The 13,127-nt window shown below is 37.8% G+C and overlaps 1 protein-coding gene across 7 annotated transcripts in view; it reads left to right on the top strand.

Moving 5' to 3' along the window:
* Positions 1-13,127, top strand: part of CTNND2 (catenin delta 2) — a 638,637-nt gene that overhangs the window by 531,448 nt on the left and 94,062 nt on the right. For all 7 annotated transcript variants that reach the window (XM_068196795.1, XM_068196789.1, XM_068196805.1 and 4 more), the window contains one exon: positions 10,372-10,489. In XM_068196795.1, coding sequence (XP_068052896.1) covers positions 10,372-10,489 — 118 coding nt within the window. The remainder of the gene's footprint in view (positions 1-10,371; positions 10,490-13,127) is intronic.

The raw sequence follows: 13,127 nt of genomic DNA, 5'->3' as shown, positions 1-13,127 counted from the left end.
CTCCAGCCAGAGAAATGTCCATAGCAGTCAATTCACTGAGAACATGGGCAATCACACAGATGAAAAGCATGTCTTCTACTTTGCTGTGCTGTGCTCTAACTTAATTTGTTTCAGAGCAGCATTTCATACTTCTGATACTCTAATAAGTGTTCTGCTTTGTGACTTCTTATCCTCTGTATTAAAATTTCTAAGTAGCTGATCAAAAAGAGATGAAGCTAATAATCTAATGAACTGATTGGTGTTGTAATAATTGTGCTCATCTGATTAGTCAACAACCAAAGCTGATTTACCCTCCTTTCTTCTCAGGGCACTGCACTGATAATGGCTTTTCAAGACTGCAAAATAGATGCAGGAAGGCACTTGAAACTCAGATGTGACAGGGAGATTGCTTTGTAGGTTAAGGGAATCATCTTACTTGAGTAATCACGACTCTATTTGTTTGTTCCTCCGGGTTGATAGGATTGCATATTGCTTGTGTTTTTTCTGAAACCTAATCTTTATTCATAGGATTGTTTGATTGGTAACTTTGTTAAATATACCTATTTACATTGTTTCTGGTCTTATTTTTGCAATTATCTTTTTCACTGAGTTCTAAAACCAAAGCAAGAGAGCAGTATAACTTTCCAATACTTTGATTTATAAGACCTGAGAAGAACTGCATTCCTGATAATGCTTTTAAATGTTTCAAACTTAAGGGCAGAGGCAAACAGACTTATTGAGCTTAAGTGTCTACCAAAGTATGTAAAAAGAATATGCAATATGTTGTAATACCTCATCCAGTACTTTCAGGATTGGTTTAGTAAAAACAACGTCAACTTAAAAATCAGCATACCCAATGGAAAAGTGAAAATCAGAGCATAGAAAGTAGAATCTTATGTCAAAATGGAATCCAAAATTCATCTCTAATACCATTATTTATTCTCATATTTATACAACTAGAAAGTCCCATCTAAACTGTCATGTAGCCCAAGTAGAATACTTGTTTTAAAGAGTGAGAAACCAAAATTACAGTGTCATGGTATCCCATCCCAGGGTTTAAAGTAGTTTTTCTCATACAGATGCTCTACTGAGTCTGAAATAAGTTCTATTTTTTTTTTTTTTTTTTTTTTATTTTTTCAAGATGTAGCTTTCGTGTTTGCATGCAAACGCATTCACATCCCTTTATCATCAAACTAGGAGAACTCATTTCAGTTTCCCATCCTTTCAAAGTGCCTGTTTATTTGGAAATGTAAAATTACTAGGTTTATACCTGAATCACGGATTTCTCTTCTTGCATCATGTAATAGAAGGAGTTTGACAATTGTGGCACTTTGCTTTTTATTACATGTGTTTGGTTGCTCTTAAACTGAATTTGTATGGCACGTGGGTCTATGTGGCATATGGACTGTTTTCCATGTAACAGACATTCACTAGATATTTAAATGGGCTGGTTTTTCTGGTAAACTAACTGACTTCTTACTGTTCCATTTGTTTGTATGAGCCACAATGGAGACCAAGGCAGGGACCTACAATTTACGCATTAAAGCACTTTTTTCTTTTATAGTTGTCAGTTAAGAGAATTTAGGGACAGCAGGACTCACTGCAATGCAAGACACTCAAATGGCTGAGAAAGTTTTAATGCAGAGATATTGGGCTTCAAATCACTTCTTTTCTTGCTCCTAAGAGGTAGTGCAATGACATTCTTTACACAAAGACTTCTGAGCGTGCTGGAGACCCAGTTCTAAGTGCCTTATTAGAATGGAGTAGAGGATGGCTCCAGAGGGTACCAAAAATCTAGTACTGAGTTCATCATTACTTGAGAGAGGGGAGAAAGGATGCACAAATTAGTGCAAGACTGCAAGATATTTAAACAAACTTTAAGAAAGTATAATCCAAAGTCTGTTTTTCATAGGTTTTGCTCTTAGATTTGGGGTTTTTTTTTTCTGATTACAGAAATTATACTTGTGAAACTTCTTCATAGATTTTGTTGTTGTTGTTAAGGAGTTTCATTAAATAAGCAAACTGGCCTGTTAGAAAAAGCATAGTGCTTATATTTTTAATTAACTGTTAATTTTATGTGATGGTCTGGTCCTTTTCTATTACTATAGTCAAATATGTCTTCTGTAGGTAGAACGTGCCCACTAGTACTAACCAATTTCAGGTAAAACCTGGCATCAGGTCAGGAATGTATTTTAGCCCCATGTTGGATTCTGAAGTTGCCCTTTTATCATGACCAACTCAGGCTTTGAAATATTTCTGAGTGCACAGAAAAGAGGCTTGCATGTATTCCTGAAAAGCACTACAGCTACACTGGGATTAAGTCAAGGGGAAAGAGCTGTCAAAACTAAGACTTTTTTTTTTTTTTTATTTGTTAATACTAGTTGTTCTTAAGATAAAAAAGAAAGGTCAGATACACCAAAGGATGGCAAGAAACTTCACACACTCTGAGAAGTTAGCTAAATTCCTTTTCCAAGTTTCAGGTACAAATGAAAATCCTTTCCCCATCTGTTGTGTATGTTGTAATTTTGACTGAAGGAGAGTGATTTTTCTTTACAGCTAAAATTATATTAAAGAAATAACATTCAAACAATTTCATAAAGAGATCTCAGCAGTGTAAGGCATGCTGGTGCACTCAGAATAATATTTTAGACATGGTAAATTACTACCTTTTACAGATAGTATATTTCTTTGATGCTTACTCCAAACTCTAAAGCATTTCATCTGCTTCTTTTCAATTGTTCTTAAGAATGCAGTCATAATGCCAAGCTTTTCCTGAGACTATAGCCTACAAAAAATAAAAAAGGGGATATTTTTATTCTTGTGGAGGTATTTTTGCTAGGGCAGCTCATGCAAGTCAAAGACTTTCCCACAGTCCTAAACAGGAGAAATAGAGGCTTCATCTTTCAGTGGAGAAGAAAAGTAGACATAGAAATGATGTACAAATAATCTGAATTATAATACTTTAGAGATTGCTTGAATGGTTAATGGAGAGAAAGGTAATTAAGAACATCAAAACAGACCAATATATAAGCAATTGAAGAAAATAACCTGAAACACATTAGGTAGAATGAGGTTAATTGAAAACCGTTTATGTCTGATCAGTTTTGTTGTGAATAAGATAACAAGCTGAACAGAAAAATGAAAATGGACTACTTTCCAATGCTGAAGTATCTGGCACAGTAATTTTGAGTTTTCACAGTGACCAGAGTAGGTAGCCAGGAAAGAAATATGGAATGAGACCAGTAATACTTCCTCAGGGCATGCTCCCACTGGCCATGTAAGTGTTTCACCGAGTGCTGGTGGCGGGGAGTGCATTTGGCAGCCTCAGGGCCATCCTTCCCCACAAACTTGTCCTGTTGCTCTTCAGTCCATGCCTGGAGTAAGAGCTGCAGAGTCCTCTGTAGGACAGAGGTGCCTGAGCTAATCCTGGTATTTAATGCTGGATCATCAAAAGCTGATGCTGTTGTATTTACATTCTTGCAGTCTTCGACACATCTAGAGCTCCATTTAGCAACATGACAATTGTAAATGGAGAAAAGTGTCTTGATGCTGACATATTTAAATTATTCCCATTATGACCTTCAGAGTCTGTACCAGAGCGGGTCTTCCCAAGGGCAGTAAGTGACACAATATTTTAGCTCTTACTGAATGAATGGATGGTGTATTAAAAGCTGTATAAACAGACAAGCATTAATGAGTGCAGTGATTTTTATGAAACCAAATATTACGTGTCAGAGAAATTAAATATCAAAACAGAAATTTGATGCAGGTAGGATTTTTTATATCATAATTTAAAAGATTCCCTCAATACATTTTGTGTAATTCTGTGTATTGTAGTTAAATAGAATTGCACATCAAATGAAAACATGGCAAAAGAGGAGAGGGGTAGTTAGAAATTTTTTTTTCTTTCATATGAAGCTATGGTTGATTATACCATGCCATCTTATCAAAACTATTCAAGCCAGAAAAATCGAGATGGTTTTGGGTTTGTTTTACAGACACAGTTACTTTTAGGATGTTTATTGCAGTTCATGTGCTTTCCTGTTGTGTATCTTTCAAAACTATTAAAATAGCAAAAATTATGTTAGGACTCAACTGCTTCACAAATCACACAGAGCAGTCATTAAAAACAATGCATTTAGCCTTAGGATTGGACATGCAGAAGCACAGCAGTAAACGGCAGCACTGTTGAGTGCTTGACTTGGTAGGCTAATTGCTCTGATGCTTTGAAAACAATAGGTACAACTGAATAACCAAAGCTAAATAACATTGTCATAGCATTTGATAGAAAGGTTAATAACCAAGACTGTATCCACATTAGACTGTCAGGTGTTTGTCTAATTGCAAAGAATTGTTTTAAAGTGAAATTGATACCTAAGAGAGAAAGACCTCAGGCCAAATTCTTTGTTGATACAGAATGGTTTTCTTTAACTACAGTTAAGCTATTCTAATTAATACAAGACAGTTTTCTCCAAAACTTATGTTATACTTAATCCACATGCAGGATTGCTAAATTCTGACAGCCGGTTTATTGATAAAGAAAGCTATAAGTGGTGCTAAGAATACTTAGCAAGATGAAATCTTTCTGATTTGGTGATACTGCACTGAACTGTCATTCAAATCAGGAAAAGGTAAAATGATATCTGTGGCAATGACTGAAAAATCTATTTTAATTTATTTTTACTTCCAAACTATAAGGTAATTCTATAATCACTGAAAACCTAACAATTAAAAACTCTTAATAATGAAGAATGAACCATCTTTTGTTTTCTTAGGTTTTGTCTCACTGCCTTGTTTAAATTTCTATTTTGTCTGAGAATCAGCTAGTCTTATCAGCTAGTTTAGTTTTCAGCAATAAGAGATGATTTTTAAAAGTCTTACTGTACAAATGATAAATAATCAGAATTTGTGTAAAAATTACATTAGTAACCAGAACTACTACATCTAACCTATACATTCCATGTCCAAAGGCTGCACTAAGTACTTACATATAAGCCAATGTGACTTGAGGTCTACTCCACTATGAAAAGCCCCTCGAATTGTACAGTTCAGAGGGTCTGCTGACAACACTGGACACACTTGATGGATGCATGGTGTAAATTGCTTCATTTTGCTGTCTGTGTTACTGTAATAGACCCTTGCAGCAAAGAGCCTGAATGCTGACAGAAACAGCTGGGAGTGTACAGGGAAAGCAATAGCTCTTAGGGGATCATGTGTTACATGGCAGACCAGCTCAGAGGATCATCACCAGGGCATCTCCTGATGGGACTGGGGATGCCAGGTTGCCCCCAAGACAAGGCTTGGTCCCTGAAGGAGAAATGCTCAGTCAATCAGATAAAAATAGAAACAGGAAGCATATAAAAGAGCGCATCTAGAGGAGGTCGGTTTCAGGGTGGAGTTTTGTTTGTTTGGGTTTTTAATTTAAAGAAAATTAATTAGTGTGCCAGTTGTAACTCAGTATTCTGAGGCCTTTTCCCTTGCTAGTTATCCTCAGGCAAACGTAATCACAGTTGCTATAATATTAATGGGGTTGCTGTAGTTCTTGATTTATATAAACCTTTCCCCCTTGCTGTGAAAAATCTTTTTATGGTGGCTCTTATAACATGTAGAAAGATGGAAAAAATTGAGGCTTTTATGATTAGTCCCTCTTACACAAAACTGCTTGGAATAATTATATATTTGGAAGGCCCTGAAGTTTCATGCCGAAGATAACTTGTGCTTTCCAGCTAATATCCTTCTTGTGTCTGTCCTCTCTTAAATCAGTCCATGGCAAAAATATTACATATATTAGATTAAACATACTTTCTCTTTTTATCATCGGGCTTTGAGGAATACCTGTCTCAATTTCACCTTTGCTAATTGCAGATTATTTGTTTTCCACCATTATCTAGCACGACTGCAATGAGATCTGCAATCTGCAGACTAGTAGCTGCTACTACTTGGCATGACCTGAGCATGCTTAGGGAAGGCAGGTGCAGCTGCTTTAATTCTGTCTTTGAGATGGATAAAACTGCCACTGGGAGTAGTGTCAACAGCTTGCTAAATATTCGCATATCCAGAGGTGGCTTGCCTTCTGGATGATCTTTCCATAGAAATTCATGTCCCTCCCCTGTATAAGGCAGATGACTTTAGTTATCCTAGAATCATAAGGACATTGCTCTGAACCTCCCACAGTTTGTATGAGTGTATGAAAAATGACCCTAAAGCAGAAAGAAATTGCTTGGCACCACCCATCTTCCCCTACCTCAAAGCCTGACAATTGCATTGAATAACTAATGCAAGTGCCAGTATTAACAGGAGTCAGGTGTGTTCTGCACAGTGCACTCCTTTATATCACACCCTTCATATCCCTAGAGCCTTAGACTGACATGCCCTAGGTATGGAGGATCGTGCCTGATAATAGTTTTCAGGTGATGATATGATAGTTGACACATTTTCCCATGAAACTGATGCTGGATTATTTTAGTTCCATTCCTAGGTAATTAGCCAAGTCAATCTGCCATTTGCTCAGAAAAGCAGTTTGATGAGCCATGGGTCTGAGCTCTTGCTCTGACTATCTGTTCCTAATGTTTCTCTCATGAGAAAAAGACGTCTACATTAACTGGGTTTTAGAGGTCTAACCGTGACCTTCTAACTAAATTGAGAGTTATTCTTTAGCCCTCTGTATTTTTGTATTCCTGACTGGATTCTATTTGAAATTCATTTTCCTGGTTTATGGCAGGCTGAAGGACTCCTTGCCCTGTTAGATTCAAAACGACAGCCTATGGCTCACATATACGATGAGTAGAGTTGACACAAAGAATTAAAGTGTACGGGGTGATCAAGCTGGGCTGCATTTAGGATGGAGAAGTATTTTTTCCTTGAAAACTTGTGCATCGTATCTCCACATCCTGTAAGACATCAAGAAAACATGGTTTCACGTGTTTGAAAAATGACAGTGGAAAAATATGCACTTAGTGGGACATCATACTATCAGTAGATACTACTAAAGTTCCAATTTAACATCTGCCCAGTGACCTATAAATTCAGAAATGACAAATCATGTCTTATTCCCTGTCACACTGACAGCTACAGCATGTCCAAGTTAACAATGAGAAATAAAATTGAGACGACAGCGTGTTTTCTCTGACCGCTCATTTAATCTGGAACTTGTTTCTCTTTTGCAGAACTACATAGCCTGAACATGGTGATATTAGAGACCCTCTGTGGATAATTAACAGTGATTATTTCAGTAGAGGTGACATGAGACTAGCTAGATATTGGGATGTATTTATTTTGAAATAATCAACTGATTATTTCTGCCAAAATGCTGATGCAAGGTTTGGATTTGTCTTGTTTTTAATCTATTTCCTATGTAAATAAATCCACCATATCTTGGGAGGGCTGTAGTAGCTACGAGTCAGTGCAGAAAGTAAACAGTGACTTTTGTAAGAAAAGGAAAGGCAGTCATGGGAATTCAGGATATCCATGTCTTGATTACAGGAGCAACTGGAGCATAATGAGAAAGGATAATAAACAGAAGAACCCAACTCAACAGCTCCTCCATACAGAGCCAGGAAATGCATTGTCTGTGCAAGATGTGCCCCTGGTGTGTCTGTATTGCTTTGTGCAAAGGCCTCATATTCTTTGTTTGCTGGAAATGAATGAGGCAGATAGTTCACAGCTCAGGGACTATAAGGTTGTCTACACTGCTGTCTTGGTGAGGAGTTTCTGGTGAACTCCTCACCAGAATGAGAGGCTGACAGTCTCTGCAGGCTCTGGACAGTCAAGGTGACGTGCAGTTGGCTGTGACAGAGAGAAGGAAAAATCACCTCAGTGAGAAGATCAGGGAGACTATATCTCTCTCTTTCTATTGGTGTCTAAATCAGTCTATTTTGAAAGCTTGCACTCAGTATAGAAAGAAGCCTGGACACATTATTCTAGTACAGACTTGAAGGTCTGTCTCTGTTTAAAAGGATTCAGGAGTATTTCAGCTTTTTTTTTTCATAATGGTGCAAAGAAAGGTGCAAAGCTGTGCTGAGAACTCTTCCTCAGCATCCTTCTATTATAATTTGTGCAGTTGCTCTTGTAGGGCTGGATACAACTTTCTTTCTTCATCATAGTCATAGATTCATAAAATGGTTTGGGTTGGAAGGCATCTTAAAGACTATTTAATTTTAACACCTTACTATGGACAGCAACATCTTCCACTAGGCCAGATTGCTCAAAGCCCCCATCCAGCCTGGCCTTGAACACTAGCCAGGAATGGGACATCCACAACTTCTTTGGGTAATCTGCACCAGTGCCTCAATGCCCTCTCTCCATCTATATTTATCTACCTACTGCTGACTTTATCTGCCTAGAGGGTAAGAGAATGAAATTTCAGAAAGAAGTCAAATAATTTTCTTGTCCTCACTATGTACCCCACAATGAGCTTTTCCATGAGTCCACAATTCTGGTTTTCCTACATGTGCTTCCCTTTTGGAATATCGGTGGAGCTCTTGCCTTTAAAAGGGGGTGGTCTGTTCTACTTTAGGTGGAGTCCCCAGCCCTGCAAATATAGGGCACAGGCACTATTTGAGGAAAACCATGCTCTATATTTTTACCTTCTTATTTCTGCCACACAAAGGTAAGTCAGAAGTTTCCATCACTTCACAGGGAGAGAGTTTTTCCAATTGATGTTGTCCAGACCCTACTTCCTAGATTACAGAAGAAAGTTTCCCCATGAACTGGAGGAAAACCCCTCACCTGCTGATCTTATAGCAGCAGAGAGATAGACTTAGAGGCATTGGAGTTCAGTGACCAGAGGAACCAGACAACACAAAACTTGCAAGCTGTTATGAAGGGCAGGCTTCTGATGTGTAATGTGGCAAAAAATGGGGGGGTTTCAAGGAGAGAGAATTTGTTTGCTAGAGAGATACAAGAATTCATTCTAGTAATACCAGGGCTATATGTTTTCTGTGAAGCTGTCTGCTGAGGTGAAAGGAACAGTATTGAATTAATTGGGCCAGTTTGTATGTTAATTAGGACTGTGTGGGGATGCAAGTCTAGATAGTAAATCATATATGTTTAGGGGGCAGAGTCAGTTAGGAACCTGCATTGGAAGAACTGGGGGATTGTCCAGTTATAAGAATGTTGCTTTGAGGGAATAAAAATGGTGGGGTTTTTTAGATACTAAGGAGGCAGAACAGGATGAAGTAGATAGAGCAGAAAAAGAATTGAAAGAAATGTAGCCCTAAATCCTCTCATCTTCCTCCATCTGAAATTCTTTCCCCCTTACCAAGATTCTTGTGCTTTTTCCACTTTTAATGCAAAGGTCATTGAAAATGGCATAAAAGATAGAAAGTGCCTTGCCTTCTTCCCAAATTCAAGGGCCAATGTCCTCCCTTCCATTTCCACACATTAGCATTGAATGCACAGTCTGGTATGTGTGCTTGTTATGTTCTTTCTTTGTATAAACTTCAGTAGTGGGGAGAGATGAACTACAGACAAGCCACATCAGCAAAGGCTTATCTTCCCCTACTGAAGGAGACTCAGAAGTTTTATCCTCTTCTTGAGATTGCTAATTCACCCATTTCAAAATCAAACCTGCTATGCAAATTTGCGTGCAGTTTTTCTCTGGTAGACTTGATATTAGCAAATATAAATTTTGTTTGTAAATGCTCATTCCTACTTATTTGTTTCTTTGTGTATCAGTACTTTGAATTTTATGACACAATGTTATGCAGTGAATTTTGTTTTAATTGGATTTGTATAAATGTGTTCAGAAGGCCATGAGGCCCCATCTAAGGAGCACAATAATTACAATATTATTATAATAATCTGAGGCCTTAAGTTTTGCAATGTAAAATAAACTATGTAAAGAGAAGATTGAGGCATTAATGTTCTCTCAAAATGAAAGAGAAAAGGAAACACTCATGTAAAATGAGAAGCAAGCAACAGCAGGTGTTTTATATTATGCTCTGATAATATTTTTCTCTCAAGTTAAGAACCCTAACTACTGGGATCTTCAGTTCCTTGGAGATGTATTTGGCAAAACCTCTAGACTTTTAAAATCCTGGTTTATATGTACATATGCATATTTTAAAAAGGAGGAGAGGGAGGAAGGCAGGAAGGAAGGCAATTATCAGCCCTTCTCCAAATTTTAGTGGGCCATGAGTCTCCCCATGCAGGTGGGCGCATGCTGCTTGGCCACTCAGCCCCATCCTGTAGAGGACCTGATGTCTTCCATTTGTTCCCCTCTGCGTTACATTTCCTGAGCTCATCTGCAGCTGTCTCCATTATTCACAGCTCTGAAGTGATGAGAGGAAGAAAGAAAACATGTGTTTCATCTGTATGTGAACTGTGAGAAGGTTTCAGGCGGGCAGTGGGCAGGGAGCCGTGGAGGTAGTGACCCTTGCTGTTGCCTTGCAGGAATGTCAGCTCTGCTGGAGAGGAGGCCCGCAGAAGAATGAGGGAGTGTGATGGCCTGACAGATGCATTGCTGTACGTGATCCAGTCTGCTCTGGGGAGCAGTGAAATTGATAGTAAGGTTTGTCGTCTTTGTCTTTTCAGCAGCAAATACAGGTATTCAGGATACATGGGGACAATAAATAGGCAATATTTTTTCATTATATATTTTTTTAATGCATTGTGAGGAATGTCTTAGCAAAGCATAATTCAGCCCATCTTTTCCTTTTTTTTTTCTGCTGAGCTTTGCAGAAATGCTCAGCAGAAAAAAAATATTATTTTAGTGTGCTAAGCATTGTATTTGTACCTGTGTAGTGTGCACAGGTAAGCATGTTATCCTCTCCATTGAATTATTGAAGTAGAAAATATGATACTGGTTTAAGAAGAGCAAATATATCATATTCCATGTAAAGTTCCTTACATTGCTTTGCCAGTTTTACCTTAAAATTGATTTTTAGTATCCAGTATGAGAACTAATGAGAGTGAGGTAGGCTTAGAAGGCAAACAAGCAAAAAAAAATTGGGCAATTAATAGGCAGTTTTGCAGTAAAACCAACATTATTTCTTCTTTGAAGAGGATCAATGAATGCTTTCAATAACAACTGTGTTAAGATGCCTCATTATGTCAACTTTGCTTCTCTTAAAATGCTAGGATATGAACAAGCTTCTCCAAAGGTGAAAGGTACTCCCTAATTGAAAAGAGTCCAAGCATTTACAAATTGAAGATTTGTAATGCATTAAAGTATTCCAGAGAAGAAGAAAAGGGCCAGTTTCTTTTGCTTTCAGTATACAGTGCTAAATTAATTACAGTTGCTGCTCTAGGGCAACCTTGGTCCATTTGCAAACCCCTAGGAATTGCAGGAGAGCAGCCTTTTATGCAGCAAAGTTTCAAAGCTCACTGGACTTGTATTTCAAAATAATACTTCACTGAGTTGTCTGTGGATGCCCATGGGTTTATAGAGTTGAGAGGAATAATCTCCAGCAGTCTCTGGTTACCATCTGAATCAAATAGGGGAAATTTGCCTGTGAATTCAGGGGACACAGAGAGGAATTAAGAGAGGTTCATAGCATGAAGTGCTGGGCTAACAGCATGGCTTTATTTTTTTAAGAAAAGAAAAAACCCTCAAAACACCCAAAAAATCTCACAACCCATTACCCTGTAATCAAATTTTCATCAATAGAAGTTTAGTAGAGGGGTGCTCGAAGGACACCAACCCACAAGGCAGGCACAATACCTGGCAGCATGTTTTGGGGCAAACTTGGCTGTTGCCAGCCCCCACTACCCCACTTCCTGCAGAGCAGCCCCCAAACACACGGGTGTTTTTAACTTCATTAGCTTCACAGTAGCTTAAAAGTAGCTGGAGTAGAAAAACTAGTGAGCTTGTACTTAGCCCACTTATGATGAAACTGAGAACAAAATAAGGAATTCAAGGATCCTTGAAAGTGAAGGATGAGTGAAGTCTGTCCAGCTGTGTGGTTAGAACCAGCTTTCTTGGCTTGTAGGAGTTCATCTTAATAGAGAAGGTATTGATTGAATTTTAGCCTTGGAAGTTTGCTTATCAGTTTTTAGTTTAAGGTAACATTGTCCTCATGATGGCTCAGCTTATGTTTTCCACAAAATGAGAATTTTAAATGCAAAAACTATGATTTATTAAAAGGAAAATTAGAGTTTAGTATTCTAATCAACAAATGCAAAGCTTCAACTTCAGCATACTATACCAAAAGTGAAAAAATTTGTGTTAAAAAAAACCCAAAGAGGCAGCAGACTTTGAAAAATAATTATGGTTACTGTGATGCTTGCAAAGCTTTCAGCTATGAAAGGTGCACTAAGAACACTTTCTAGACATAGACACACACACACATACATATTTCTACATGTGTTTATATATTTGGCAGAAACTTCAAATTAGTACAACTGTATTGCAAAATTGTGACATTTCATCTATGTTAAAAAACAGATATATAAATATTCCTGTATAGATGAATCTGAATTTGATGTCACCTCTGGAGCTTCATGTCATCACAAAAGACATGTGCTGAGTGCATACCTAGCAAAAGCTCATGCCATATGTGAAAGTAAGCCAAGCCCCATCTGTTTGCCTCACTGGTGAATATGGCAGAATATGGTAGAGCTGAAAGCCTCACAGTCATTGCATTCTGGGTTAATGGAGCAAAAGAGCTGAGATGTAGTGGCTATTGCTTTTTATCTCCATAGAGCATTAGGAACAGTTGAAATAAATAAAAATAGATAGAGAATGGCTTTAACTATGTTAACTATGTTTAACTATGTCAACATGTTAACTATGCTTTCCTTGTGTGCACAAAATTAAGCTCATATCCTTCTTATTAGGCATAATCAAACCAAATTGAACCAACTAAATGAGTAGGTTTCATGTCTAAACTGAACTTTTTTAGACTTGGAGAAATTAGGTTGAATTACAAATGAATTTTCCTCCACTGGGCCTCATCCATTTATGGATTCCTGCTTGCATCTTCTACAGAAGGCTCAACCTATTAGTAGGATAAATGGATGAAAGGGAAAGGCTGCACACAAGGTATCTGTGTGCAAGACAGATTTCTAGTTCTACTTCTGGGACTGAAGAAACATCATCTGTTCATGCTACAAGTACTTGTGAATTGGAACTCAGATCCCAATTTTATGGCAATTTACATAGATTTTTTGCCAGAAAAAAAAGGTTCTTTCCGGTTTTAAAAGGACAA

The sequence above is a fragment of the Anomalospiza imberbis genome, chromosome 1, assembly GCF_031753505.1.
Source record: "Anomalospiza imberbis isolate Cuckoo-Finch-1a 21T00152 chromosome 1, ASM3175350v1, whole genome shotgun sequence".
Classification (NCBI taxonomy): domain Eukaryota; kingdom Metazoa; phylum Chordata; class Aves; order Passeriformes; family Viduidae; genus Anomalospiza; species Anomalospiza imberbis.
Note: the sequence above shows the minus strand (reverse complement) of the source record. Positions and strands in the feature narration are given on the sequence as shown.